This window comes from Oryctolagus cuniculus, chromosome 10, assembly GCF_051225735.1.
Source record: "Oryctolagus cuniculus isolate XC-2025 breed Fujian yellow rabbit chromosome 10, ASM5122573v1, whole genome shotgun sequence".
Lineage (NCBI taxonomy): Eukaryota > Metazoa > Chordata > Mammalia > Lagomorpha > Leporidae > Oryctolagus > Oryctolagus cuniculus.
The window spans coordinates 102,610,001-102,623,361 of NC_142876.1; the positions used below are offsets into that span (position 1 = coordinate 102,610,001).

Below are 13,361 nucleotides of genomic sequence, written 5' to 3' on the forward strand. Positions count from 1 at the left end.
ATAATCAGGATAGGAATTGATGAAAATTTAGACATGATAAGATGATCTTTCAGTGATAAAATGAGAACATTTTCGATCAGTAAAATACGCGTTCAAGGACATTTCACCCCAGGCACTTGGCCCTTTAAGCCCCTCAGTTAGCCCTATTTACACAGCGGCACCGTGGGAAACAGTGCTCCGGACAGGATTGCAGCCAGCCCAGTCGTCACTTCCTAACCCACTTGCTGGACTCAGCCTCTCACTGAAGAGAGGAGCAGCCTGTTGCATCCGCCAAGTGTTTATTATCTGCGATGCCTTTGGTCGTGCTTGCATCATGTGATAACGAGGCTGCCGTGCCGCTTTCCGGAGTAGCAGGTTACCCTCACAAAGAGAACAGTGAGGGCCCAGTCCTCAACAAAGAGCATCTGTCCCAGGCGCCTCCCGGAATCCATTGTGGGGAAGGAGAAGTCTCTAGGGAGCCTGGGCTTCCCCTCCATTGGCCCTGATTGTGTTACTTCCAGTCTCCCAGTATCCCAGCCAGAGGATATGCCAAGGACAGTTAGAAATAGATTGATGAAACATGCTCAGGACTGGAAACTCAGATTCCCCTCCCCAGATCGGTTTTCTTTTCCCTTTTCCTCTCCTGTACCAAAGAATGAAAATAAGAGCCTTAACAATATTCCATTAGACATGTATACTGAGCAGTCTTTCTACTGACTAAACCTAATTTTAGCAAACCTTAACATTTTCAGGATTCAGATACCTGCTGTTTGGGGAGTAGGAGGGAGGGGGGCTTGTATGTAGGTCAGACTCCTGCCAGTCTGCCTTGTTACTGCTGTTCGGAAGCCACATCTCCCTCACCTCCCTCATCCCACTCTTCATTGAGGAAGAAAATACCTGAATTTTATTTTCATGGAAAAATATGTACATGACACCTTTCATCTTGTTTAATATGGCCTGCTTTTAAGCATTTTAGGGTTGTGTGGGCCAGATTTCTTAGTAAGAATTGATGGAATGTCTTCAGACACTGTCACCCAGGAGTAATAAATGTACTTGATACCACAAGGCTGTTTAGATTTCAAAAGGACAGGTCATACTTCATAGGGATTGTCTTCTTTGCAGTCTTTTAAATTTAAATTTAAATGTAAGATAAATTTAAATAAAATAAATTTTATTTATTTCCATTTTATTTGAAAGGCAGAAAGAAACAGACCGAGATCTCTCATCCACTGGTTCACACCCCAGACTCCCACAACAGCTGGGGCTAGGCCAGCCTGAAGCCAGGGGCTGGAAACTCAGACCTGGTCTCCCATGTGGGTGGCAGGGACTTGAGCCATCACCTACTCCCACCCAAGGTGCACATCAGCAGAAAAATCTGGATCGAAATCTGGAAAAGCTGGGACTCATAGATGCTGTGATAGAGAATGAGGTTGTCCCAGGTGGCATCTTAACTGCTGTTCCAAATGCTCACCATTCTCCCGGTTTCCTAAATTCTGCCCCATTTTAAGTTGATCATTAGAAATCACCCTTTCTAAGGGGAAAGGTGCTGCTTGAAAGGAGGGTGGGGCAGTGAGAAAGAATAAGCCTCAGGCAGACCTGGATTTGAATCTTGGCTCAGTCTCTTACCCATTGTGACTTTGGTCACATTACATCGCTTTTCTGTGACTGACTTTATTTATCTCAAAACCACACCCTTACTGTCATCTTCCTAATAACCTGGAAGGATTGAGTGAAACAGTATTATCTTCATTCTCCCTGTCTGTTCTCTAAGTGCCTGGTGCTACAGACACCAGCACTGAATTGTGTGTTGTGCGCTGGTTGTAACCTCAGTTACTCTGGGAATCCTCCTTGTTTTCCTCAGAGATGTTTGCCTGCAAGGTCCCTTAAATAAGTAAATTATTTCTCCTTTATCATCTCATACCTTGGATTGCTTATATTGCATTGATTTTTTTTTTTACCCTCTTCCTGACAATAGCATAGGGAAATTTTCTCAGAGGCTCCAGAAATTACCATAAGCAGAAGGAAAAAATGGTTTTTTTAACTGTTGGTCTTCTAGCTTTGGAAAACCCTAAAGAAGCCTTATTCCAGGTTATTGCCGTGAAGATGTAGGGAAATAGGTAAATGGGCCATGCCACTGAGCAGGTAGCTTTGGAAGCAGTACTCCTGAGGCTGAGAGCAGAGAAGCCTGAGGGCTCGTCCCAGTGCTTGTGACTGTATTGATCTACCAGTGGTCCTCCTCCTCACTGGATTTATTTCTTGAATAGCTCTTTTCTCTGCTGAAACACACACTCTTGAGTTCCTGGCTCAGAGAATTGTTTGTGTCTGAGCTGGACACAAGGTGAATAATGGGTCCATCGGTAAAGTTTGCGTGCTGAAGTCTCAGAGCACCTGCTGGCAGAGAACTGGATCTATGCCCTTCTAAACTGCACCCGCAGAGGTACACTGTGCTGATACCAATCTCTCTGGAGCCAGAGTGCCCAGGTCAGGTTTGGGCTCCCTCGCTTCCATGCTTTATGATGTTGGGTGACTTGTTCCAGCATTCTTGCTCCATCCCCTTTGCTCTGCAGGGATAGTAGTGCCTAGTTCCTAATGTTACAAGGAATCACTGAGTTAACATTTGTAACATACCTGAAACAGTAAATGACTTGAGGCTCTCATAGTAAGTTACCACAAACTTGGTAACTCAGATACCGTTCTGAGAACTAGAAGTCCACTATTGAGCCAAGCCTAGCTGCCTGCAGGAGCTCTAAGGGAGGATCTGTTCCTTGCTGCTTCCACCTTCTGGGGGCTTGTGGCCTTCCTTAGCTTTGGCCACATCTTTCTTGGCTCTGCATTCACACTACCCTCTGTTCTGTCTTCTCCTGGTGTCTTTTGTAAGGATACCCATCATTGAAATTAGGGCCCACCCAGATAATCTCAGATGAATTTCCTTAATCATACCTACAAAGACCTGTCTCTAGATGTGGTCACATGCACAGGTTCCAGCTGTTAGGACGTGTTTGTCTTGGTTTGAGGGGTCACCGTCCAACCTACCACATGTTGAATATCCCTTACCCGAAATGCTTGATCCTAAAAATATTTCAGATTTTGGAATACATGCATATCGACTTATCTGTTGAGCATCCTTAATATGAAATTCAAAATGCTCTAGAATCTGAAGTATTTTGAGGGTGTGGAAGGCACTATAACAAATGAACAGATTGGTCCGCTTGTCACACATCCAGCTCTGTGGTGAAGGTGGGCTGCTGTTTAGCTTTTCTCAGTGTATGCTCAGGGATCCTGCATGACTTGCTCAAGAACTCTCTGTAGGAGTGGGCATTTTGGTACAGCAGTTAAGATGCCACTTGAGACGCCTGAGTGCCTGGTTCAGGTCCTAGCTCAAGCTCCCTATTCCAGCTTCCTACTGAGGCACACCCTGAGAGGCAGCAGGTGATGGCTCGAGTAGATGGGTCCCTGAAATCCATGTGGGGACTCGCAACTTCAGCCTGGCCCAGCCCTGCTTGTTGCAGGCATTTAGGAGACAAACCAGCAGATGGGAGATCTCTGTCTGTCTGTGTCTCTGATTTTCAAGTAAATTAAAAAAAAAAAAAAAAAACAAAAAACTTCAAACGTTTCAAAAGGAAAGTAGTTTTTCAAGGATCACTCATCTGAAGTAGAGGTGAGATCACAGCTACTTTATTTTTTTATTTATTAACTTTTTTTTTTTTTTTTTTTTTTTTTTGACAGGCAGAGTTAGACAGAAAGAGGCAGAGAGAAAGATCTTCCTTCCATTGGTTCACTCCCCAAATGGCCACTAAGGCCAGTGTGCTGCACTGATCAGGAGACAGGTGCTTCCTCCTGGTCTCCCATGTGAGTGCAGGCCCCAAGCACTTGGACCATCCTCCACTGCCTTCCCGGGCCACAGCAGAGAGCTGGATGGAAGAGAAGCAACTGGGACAGAATCTGGCGCCCCAACCTGGACTAGAACCCAGGGTGCTGGTTCCGCAGGCAGAGGATTAACCTAGTGAGCCGCGGCACCAGCAACTATTTTATTTCTTAGCTTCCTCATTCATCTTTCACTGTTGAGGAAGGTAGTGGGTGGCTACCAGTTAGTCCTTCAGGAATTTGGGCCATCCATGCCTTACTGTAGATAGACATTATCACTTATTTGAAATGCAGAGTTAAGAGTGGGGGAAAGAGAACGGGTGCAGGGCCCAAGTACTTGGGCCATCCTCCACTGCCTTCCCGGGCCACAGCCAAGAGCTAGACTGGAAGAGGAGCAACTGGGACTAGAACCCGGAGTGCTGGCGCCACAGGTGGAGGATTAGCCGCGGCACCAGCCCGAGAGAGAATCTTTCATCTGCTAGTTCACTCCCCAAATGGCCACAACCGCTGGGGTTTGTCCAGGCAGAAATCAGGAGCCAGGAGCTTCATCCTGGTCTCCCACATTGATGGCAAGGGCACAAGTACTTGGGCCATCTTCCACTGCTTTCCCAGGCACATTAGCAGGGAGCTGGATCAGAAGTGGAGCAACCCAGACTTGAACAGGCACAGATATGGGATGCCAACGTTCCAGGCAGCAGCTTAACCTGTTACACCACAACAGTGGCCTTTGCTGTCAGTTTTGTAGGGAGAGAAAGAGACCTTTGAGGGGGCTGACAAAATATTCTTCCTGACTTAAGCTTAAGACCTCAAGAGGGGGCCAGCACAGTGGGTTAACGCCCTGGTCTGAGGCACCGGCATCCCATATGGGCACCAGTTTAAGACCTGGCTGCTCCACTTCCAATCCAGCTTTCTGCTGTGGCCTGGGAAAGCAGTAGAGGATGTAGAGCAGTAGAATTCCTTGGGTCCCTGCGCCCGCATCGGGGACCTGGAAGGAGCTTGTGGCTCCTGGCTTCAGATTGGCACATTGTGGCCATTGCAGCTGGTTAGGGAGTGAACCAACGGATGGAAAACCTCTCTCTCTCTCTTTCCCTCCCTCCCTCCATGTCTCTGTGTAACTCTTTCAAATAAATAAATAAATGTTTAAAAAAAATGGACCTCTATAGGTTGAATTTTTCTGAAGGAGACAGCATGTACATGTTGTTAGATATGGGCTCCATTACTTATTTTAGCCTTCTTTTTTTATCACAAGTCCATTACAAGTATTCTTTTGTCTCCAGGGCTAGAATCTTTACTTCATGAGCTTCAAAGTTGGCCTCCTGTCTATATCTATGACTGCCTTCATGCTACAGTGGGCAGAGTTGACTAGTTGTGGCAGAGGCCATATGACTGGCAAAGTCTAAAGTATTGACCAATACTTCAGAGAATGAGTTTGTCAAAAACTCTAAAGGCCCAGTATGAAATAGTACAGGAAGAAGTGTTATGTGCTGTTGTCCTAGGATCTCCTGTCATTAATTTAAGATGGAGTTGTTTGTTGTCCCCCCACCTCTATCACACACCCCATACCCCATTATTCTCCCAGACTAGTGCTTCATAGTGGGATCTATAGGGCAGAATGTTTTACAGATGGGACTTTGTTGTCCAAATCAGAATCTACCCTCCCCTTTAATTTTTTTATTATTTTTTAATTTATTTGACAGGTAGAGTTATAGACAGTGAGAGAGAGAGACAGAGAGGTCTTCCTTCCATTGGATCACTTCCCAAATGGCCACTATGGCCGGCGCTGCGCCAATCCAAAGCCACGAACCAGGTGCTTCTTCCTGGTCTCCCATGCGAGTTCAGGGGCCCAAGCACTAGGGCTGTCCTCCACTGCCCTCTCGGGCCTCAGCAGGGAGCTGGACTGGAAGAGGAGCAACCAGGACTAGAAACTGGTGCTCATATGGGATGCCAGCGCCGCAGGCGGAGGATTAACCAAGTGAGCCACGGTGCTGGTCCCCTCCCCTTTTATTTTATATTGAGAGAGATCATGGTGCTAACCATTGGTTCACTTCTGCACTTACCTGCTAAAGCCAGGAACCAGGAGTGTGTTCCATGTGTTCCCTGTGGTTTGTGGGAACTCAAGTGCTGTCTCCCAGTGTGTACATTAGCAGGAAACTGGAGTTAGGAGCCATAGTAGCCAGGGATTGAACCAACATACTGCATTGTAGGAAGTGGGCGTCCTGATCACTAGGCTAACCCTTTCTCCTCACAGTCCCTTTTTAATGGCTATTTCACAGTATTAATACTACCCTTTAGATAGACTCTCTCAAAGAGTGCATAAAATACAATCTGGACTGAGCTGTGGTCCTGAGATTGTACACTGACTTATGTTAAAGTCTTTCCATTCCCTGTGATCTGGCCTTGGCAATGTTTATCCTCAGAAAAACACTGGACAACCCACCGTTCATCTAAAGCAAAAATGAGTGTTTTCTGTTAGGAATGCTCTCTTTGCTTGTGCCAGGGCTCACAGTAGCCAGGCACTCCATAGACCTGTCTATGTTACCTCTCTCCCAAATAAATAAATGGAAAGTTGGACGTGGAGGTTGTTAGAGCTTATTGCTCTGTTGTTGTTTCAGATCCTTTGAATGGTTGGTTATCTGTTTTTATAAATCTTAGGTATTGAGTTACTGCCTTGTTCTTATACCCCTTCCTATTAATAATACTTTAAATCTCCCTCTTACAGGTCAGATACCAGGCCCAGGTTCCATGATGCCTGGGCAGCCCATGCCAGGCCGCATGATTCCCACCGTGGGAGCCAGCATCCATCCCTCTGGGAGTGGTCCTACCCCCCCTGGTATGCCTCCAATGCCAGGAAATATCTTAGGACCCCGGGTACCTCTCACAGCACCTAATGGCATGTGTAAGTACTACAGTGGGGAGATGCGCTATACCAGCATCTGTCTGGGAGGGCTGTAGACAAGAGAGGAAGGCCACCTTCGTTCCCTGAGGCATGGCAGGTCCATAGACATTGCAGCGTGTGACAGGGTCAGTGCAGCATGCCTGAGAGCAGGTGCTGCGCGTAAAGGCTTCCATTCAGTCAGGCTTGTGTGTCGTAGGCTTCATGTCCTGCATGGTAGCGCTGAGCCCTGTGAGCAAGCTAAAGACAGGCATTCTCCTCCTCTTTCTTTTTAACCCTTTCTGGTTTTAGTCTCAGCAGACATACAGAGCTACTGGTTATTTTCTGGATACAGGGTTCATAAGTGATGAGTGTAAAGAAAAGAATAGAAATTATTTTACAGGAATACCAAGTTTCTTGTAGCCATTCTTAATATGTTAGTGGTGACTGCATAGACTAAGGAAGGAGCATTCAGGAGTTGTGCTGAGAAAGAATATATGGGACCAGTGTTGAAAGCCCTGATGGTGCTGAGCCGTGGCTGTCAGAGAGTTTGCAGGAACCAAGTGGTTTCTGCCATTGCCCCTTATGTCTGCTCCAGCCTCGACCTCCAGAGATTGCTTCAAAGGCTCGGCCTGCTGTTCCCTGATGTAGGTCTTCTTCCCCTTGAGGGAGATCCCATAGTGCAGCCAGTCTATAATCCTAGGTTCATTTAGAAGTTCATACACCTGGCAAGGAGTTCTGAGCTTCACCAGGAGCTACTTGAGACTGCAAAGTGTCCTGAGTGCACTGTAGGACTCTGGGAAACTTCCCAGGGCAGGGAGGTGGCCCCACCAGTAGGATCGTGCAGGCCTGTTCCTCTCTGCCCCACTTGTGGCAGGGACAGAACAGGTGCATAGATGGGCAGTGGTTTAACTGGGTATATGGGTTCACGACAGTGAAAAAATAAGCTCTCCCCCGAATCAGGGGTCAGAGGTTGTAGTATAGTGAGTCCCTCTCTTCCTTGGCAAGAACATGCTTACCAAGCTACCATGTATAGATAATATCCAGATGAGCTGGCTGCCAGTGGACTAGTTTGCCATCCCTGTAAGAGATAGCAATGATGATATCCCTGGTCAGAGCCAGCTGACCACCCACCCATGCTTTGTGATTTCAGGATTGCCTCTCTTAAAGGGCCCTCAGTAGAGCACCTTGAAAATGTGGAGGGTTTCAGATGGCCTCCGTGCCCACTACTCCATGCTATAGATGAGTGCTTTGGGAATTCTATGCAGCTGACTTGGCTCCAGGGTGTGGGGGCGGCCACATTGGACACCTTGCTTTCAATATCTTCAGGCCTAGAAAAAGATGGCACAAGGGATTAGATCATTGGCCTTGAAATTTCTTTGAAGGAGCCTTAAGGCCTCTTGGGGGTAGAGTATTTATTTCACATGTTCCTGTTTCTGGCAAGATCTAGTGGCTTTAAAACCCCGGATTAAATGATCTCTGGAGTTCCTTTGTACCCTCAAGCAGCTAAAGTTGAAATAGGAAAGAGCCCCAGACACTCACATTAATTGTTCCCTTCAGGACCTGACCTAGTTTTGGCCAAAAATCCAAGGACTGCAGTTGAGGAGATCTGGGGGCCTCCCAGAAGTATCTAACTTGTCGGCAGCTGTCCCAAGTGAAGTTCTCAGGCCTTAGAGGAGAGACAGTAAGAAGTTGATAGGATTTGTGCCCAACTAAGCTAGACCCTGTGGGAGAAAGAAAAATAAAATACAGAACTTGACCAGGAAGGAACTTACTATCAAGCTGAAGAAATAAAGTTAGTACAAACAACCATTCAGACACCCCAAAATAAAAATATAATGAAGTTCTGAAAAGACCAGGAGTGATTTTTTTTTTTTAAGATTGATTGATTTATTTGAAAGAATTGCAGAGAGAGAAATCTTCCATCTACTCATTAACTCCCCAGATGTCCACAATGGCCAGGGCTGCACCAAGTGAAAGCCACAAGCTTCATCCAGGTCTCCTACATGGGGCTCAAATATTTGGACCATCCTCTGCTGCTTTTCCCAGGCCATTAACAGGGAGCTAGATCAGAAATGAAACAGCCGGGACTTGAACCTCATGTACTCATATGGAATACCAGCACTACAGGCAGCAGTTTACCCACTATACCACAGCACCAGCCCATGCAGTAATTCTTAAAAGGAGTGGACCTTAAAGCAGTGAGGCAGACTCGGACCCCTCCCACTCTCCTGAACACTTGGTTTAGAGTAAGGAACAAGAGCAGTGACCTGGAGGTTCAGCTGGACTTGAGCTGGATGGAACACAGTGTCAGCAAGGCTTCATGGGGTACACTGGTTGCCTGCCACAAGATTTACTGCTGCGTTATTCTTCCCTGCTGCTTCTCAAGCCCCTTGCGTTCCCAGCCACGATTCCCGCAGTGATGAGTTACTCTTGGATGTGTTTGCAGATCCCCCTCCACCGCAGCAACAGCCACCACCACCACCCGCAGACGGGGTCCCTCCACCTCCTGCTCCAGGCCCACCAGCCTCAGCAGCTCCTTAATGTGGAAGAAGCAGGGAACACCCACGCCTACCACCACAGAATGGGGGTGACAAGACAAGACTTGTGTTCCTCAGCTTCCTCGGGTTTCTTTTCAGGATTTTTCTTCTCGCAGCCCCAAGCACATGTCCATGTCTCCCATTCCTCTTGTCACCCACCTCCATGCTCTGACACCTCTCATTTGTGTCAGGGCTTCAGCCTGCACTCGAAGGGGAGCCGGTGGTACCATTGTGCCCTGGTCATTCTGAAGATTACCTATGTCCCCCTGCCTGCTGTGGGGGTGTTGGCAATCTGTTCTGCAGGTCCTGTCCACATTGGTATCTTGTGTCTTCATCATCTTCGCTCTCCTGCAGTTTTTGGTTTTTGTCTTAGGTTTCTGCGGATACTGCTCTATAATCATTATCTTTCTTTTTTTCTTGTCATTACTGTTGTAAAGGAGAGCATCCTGAAGTTAATAGGAACCAAAAAAAAAAAAAAAATGGTGTTAGGCAGATGGGGGTAGCCACAGGGGATAAAATGGAAGGCATTATAAGTGACCTTATTTCTGCTTATCTGAGCTAGGAACGGTGCTGCCGGTGAAGTGTCAGGGGACTTTGCAACACATAAAACGCACCAGATTATAAGAAATGGGAAAGGAGACCCCACTGATTATCTTCCCTAGTGAGGGCCTCCACCCCGCCTGGCAGAGCAACCACTCTAGCTGGTACACAGCAGAGGAGAGCACAAACCATACACACGACTGCTTCCCCAGGCCACTGGTTCTGGTTTTCTATGCAGAGGGGTTGTTGGGTTAGGGGTGGGGATTTGTTTCTCTGAGGGCAGTGTGAGCTCTGAGGGTTAGGTTTTGGGGTGGCATCCTTCATTCCCTAGACTGAAGTGTGAGTCTAGAGCAGTGGCCCCCTGTGAATCTAGCCTATGATTCACTGCCTTGTATGCATTCTTTTTCTTTCTCTTCAAAAAAAAAAAAAAAAAAAAAAAAACCTTCAAAAGAGGAAAAAAAAATAAGTAGATAGTGTTAAACCCTTAGCTCCTGGAACTTGGTTAGGATGGCTGGTGGGGGGTACGAGTCCCCAAACTACCTCTTGCTGTAGCCAGGGTGAGTGGAATTACATGAAACGGTACTTCAGGCTCCAGATGGGATTGAAAAAAAATAGGGCAGGTTCATTGGCCTCTTGTACCTTCTCCTGCCTCTCTCGAAGATCTCAGATTCCATCCATCACAGGGTTATCAAGGAGATGCTGAGAGTAACAAGGAACTCACTTGGCGGCCAGAACGCCAAGCGTTGAGGCGTGGGGTGCTCAGGCTGGAAAGGTGCAAGGCCTTTCCAGAGGAGGAGCCACAAGATGCCTTAACTTGAGCCTGGATCTACCCCTGCTGATGATGGACTTGGGAGTTCTTGGTTTTTCACTTCTTGTCCTTTTTCCCTTCTGCCCTTCCATGTATGGGGAAAGGGTGTTTTTGGTAGAGCTTGGTTTCCAAAGCGCCTGGCTTCTTCACATCACACTCTGAAGTGGCAGTTTTATTGTTTAGAATGCAAAGTGGAACATCGCTTCGGTATCTTTTTCTAATATCTTTTCTAAAGCTTTACAAATGAGGGGTTATAGGGAGGTATTTGTAAAACACTTTGGGACTTTTTTCCTTAATATCAGAAAGAAAAGAAAAAAAAGAAACCACAATTGAGATTTGCCTTTCAAACCCTCAGGTCTGCCTCTAACCAGGTAGCCCTGGTCCACATCAGAGCACTGGGGTACGGGAACCAAGGAGACCTTGTTTCTGTTGTGTGTGTGTTTTGGACATTTGCCTCCAGAAAGATCCCAGTGCCTTTTGATAATGGCCAGGGTTTTCCAAAGGAAACTCATTCCAAATACTTACCTGTTCCCCTGGAGTCCTCTATGGAAAATGGAATTCTGGTTCATACTGTGGTCTCTTGTAACCTCAGGTCTTTAATGTGATCACTTCCAATTTACAAGATCCAGGTGGAAAGGCTTTTACTATGCTGGTAATAATTCTACAGAATAACTGAATTCAGCACTGTTATGTTTCAGTATAAGTGACATTTTCTTTTCTTGTCTTTAACCTGATTTTATTTCTGTATCACAGCCACCCAAGTTTGTTTGAGGGGATAATAATATGTGGTTTTTGTACAAACTTGTTTCTTGGTCTGTTGTTATTTTGGGAAAATGAAGGGAGGGGGGAGAGTTTGGAGGAGATGGATAAACAAGGCCTGAGCTTCCTGTTTCTCAGTGAGTAAATGGAGTACAGTCCCTGGATTCTAATCCCGTTCTCTGTATTCATACACCAGTTTCTTCATGAACCCTGTCAAGAACCTAAATATTTGGCCATAATTGGTCTTGGTTAGCAGTTAAAATTCTATGACTGAGGCTTGCTTCCCGACTCCTTACCTTCATGATGCTTAAGGAATATACCAGTGTTCTTTAGAAAGTGGTGATGGCGCAAATCATTGGGTTTCTGCCACTCATGTGGGAGATCTAGATTGTGCTCCTCAGCCAAGCCCAGTCCTGTTGTGGGCATTTAAGGATTGAACCAGCATTTGGGATCCTGTATGCACACACACACTCATTCTCTATATCAAATAAAGATTATGCATACTTTTGACTATTTTTTAAAGATTTATTTATTTGAAAGGCCGAGTTACAAAGAGGCAGAGAGAGAGAGAGGTCTTCCATCCACTGGTTCACTCCCCAGTTGGCCGCAACGACCAGAGCTGTGCCGATCCAAAGCCAGGAGTCAGGAGCTTCTTTCACGTCTCCCTCGTGGGTGCAGGGAACCAAGGGCCTGAGCCATCTTCCACTGCTTTCCCTAAGGCAAAGCAGAGAGCTGGATTGGAAGTGGAGCAACTGGGGCTCGAACTGGCGCCCACATAGGATGCCAGCACTGCAGGTAGCAGCTTTAGCTGCTATACCACAGTGCCGGCCCCTAGATTTATTTATTTATTTGAAAGGCAGAGTTAGAGAGAAAGGAGGAGAGATCTTCCATCCACTGGTTCACTCCCCAGATGGCCTTAGTGGCCCAGGCAAGTACTCTTGTGCCTTGTGCCTCACTCACTGTTTATTTTCATAGTCAAAGTAAAGAAAGATAAATGAAAGTTCATCCTGGCACCTCCAAGGGAGGAATAGACTTGTGTATTAGTGAGCTATATGAAGAATTTGTCAGGATGCAGTTCTAGAGAGCCCGCAAGTTGAAGGCAGATTCTGTGAAGCTTGACATACCCCAAGGACAGCTGAAAGAGGAAGAAGCCATTTTTTCAAGACGTTTATGAATCCAGTGAGGCAGAAAATTATTCTGTGTCTGCCATGATGATCCCTCAGCTACTCAAAAAGTATGCTTCTAGAAAAGCACTGAAGCCACTGGGTCTTGGGGTGCAGGATTCCTGCACTTTCCAAAGGACCATGAGGGTGATTAATCCTTGATCCAGATGAACCAAAGACCAATTTATAAGCTTGGGTGTAAGATTTTTAGAGCATAACACAACGTGTACTATCAACTAAGTCCTTCATGGTTCTACAGGTCCCTGTTGTGGAGTAATTCCCCACAATCCACTAAGAATTGTCACTCAAACTGGAGTGCAGTAAAGGGGCACCTGCTTCTGCATTCTTAGCATGTTGGCAGGGCATGCTGATAAGCTGGTCAAAAGCCTGCCCCGAGAACCATTGGTTAGGAAGAAGGCTGTGGTAGAGTTCCAGTTCCTCATGGTTCATTCTATTTGTCCACTAAGCATTTGAAGGCATATTTTGTGCCAGGCACTGGACTTTGCTTACAATGGAGCCAGTTGTGAGAAAGGTAGGCAAGGCTACTTATATCCTGGTGAGGTAAGGGACACCAGGCCATACATAATGACAAAGGAATAGCAAAATATGTGAAAGATAAACGTATATAGCAAAACATAATGAAAACAAATAACAAAAATCATTTTTACATATTGCCACATGTACCTGAAGATGAAACAGTGTAATCAAAAGTATCTTTGAATTAACCTGAAGAGGTACCCAAAACAATTGACATGTGGCTGTCTCTGATTTTAATTCTTGTGGAAACCCACGGATTGAGAGGACTTTGCTTAGTCCCCCTTCCTGCCCCTGGCCTC

At 46.3% G+C, this 13,361-nt stretch overlaps 1 protein-coding gene across 2 annotated transcripts in view; it reads left to right on the forward strand.

The window, feature by feature from the left end:
- Positions 1–11,404, forward strand: part of SMARCC1 (SWI/SNF related BAF chromatin remodeling complex subunit C1) — a 167,772-nt gene extending 156,368 nt beyond the window's left edge. For both annotated transcript variants that reach the window (XM_051852494.3, XM_089306387.1), the window contains 2 exons: positions 6,563–6,739; positions 9,165–11,404. In XM_051852494.3, coding sequence (XP_051708454.1) covers positions 6,563–6,739; positions 9,165–9,259 — 272 coding nt within the window. In that variant the 3' untranslated portion in view covers positions 9,260–11,404. The remainder of the gene's footprint in view (positions 1–6,562; positions 6,740–9,164) is intronic.
- Positions 11,405–13,361: the final 1,957 nt, after the last annotated feature.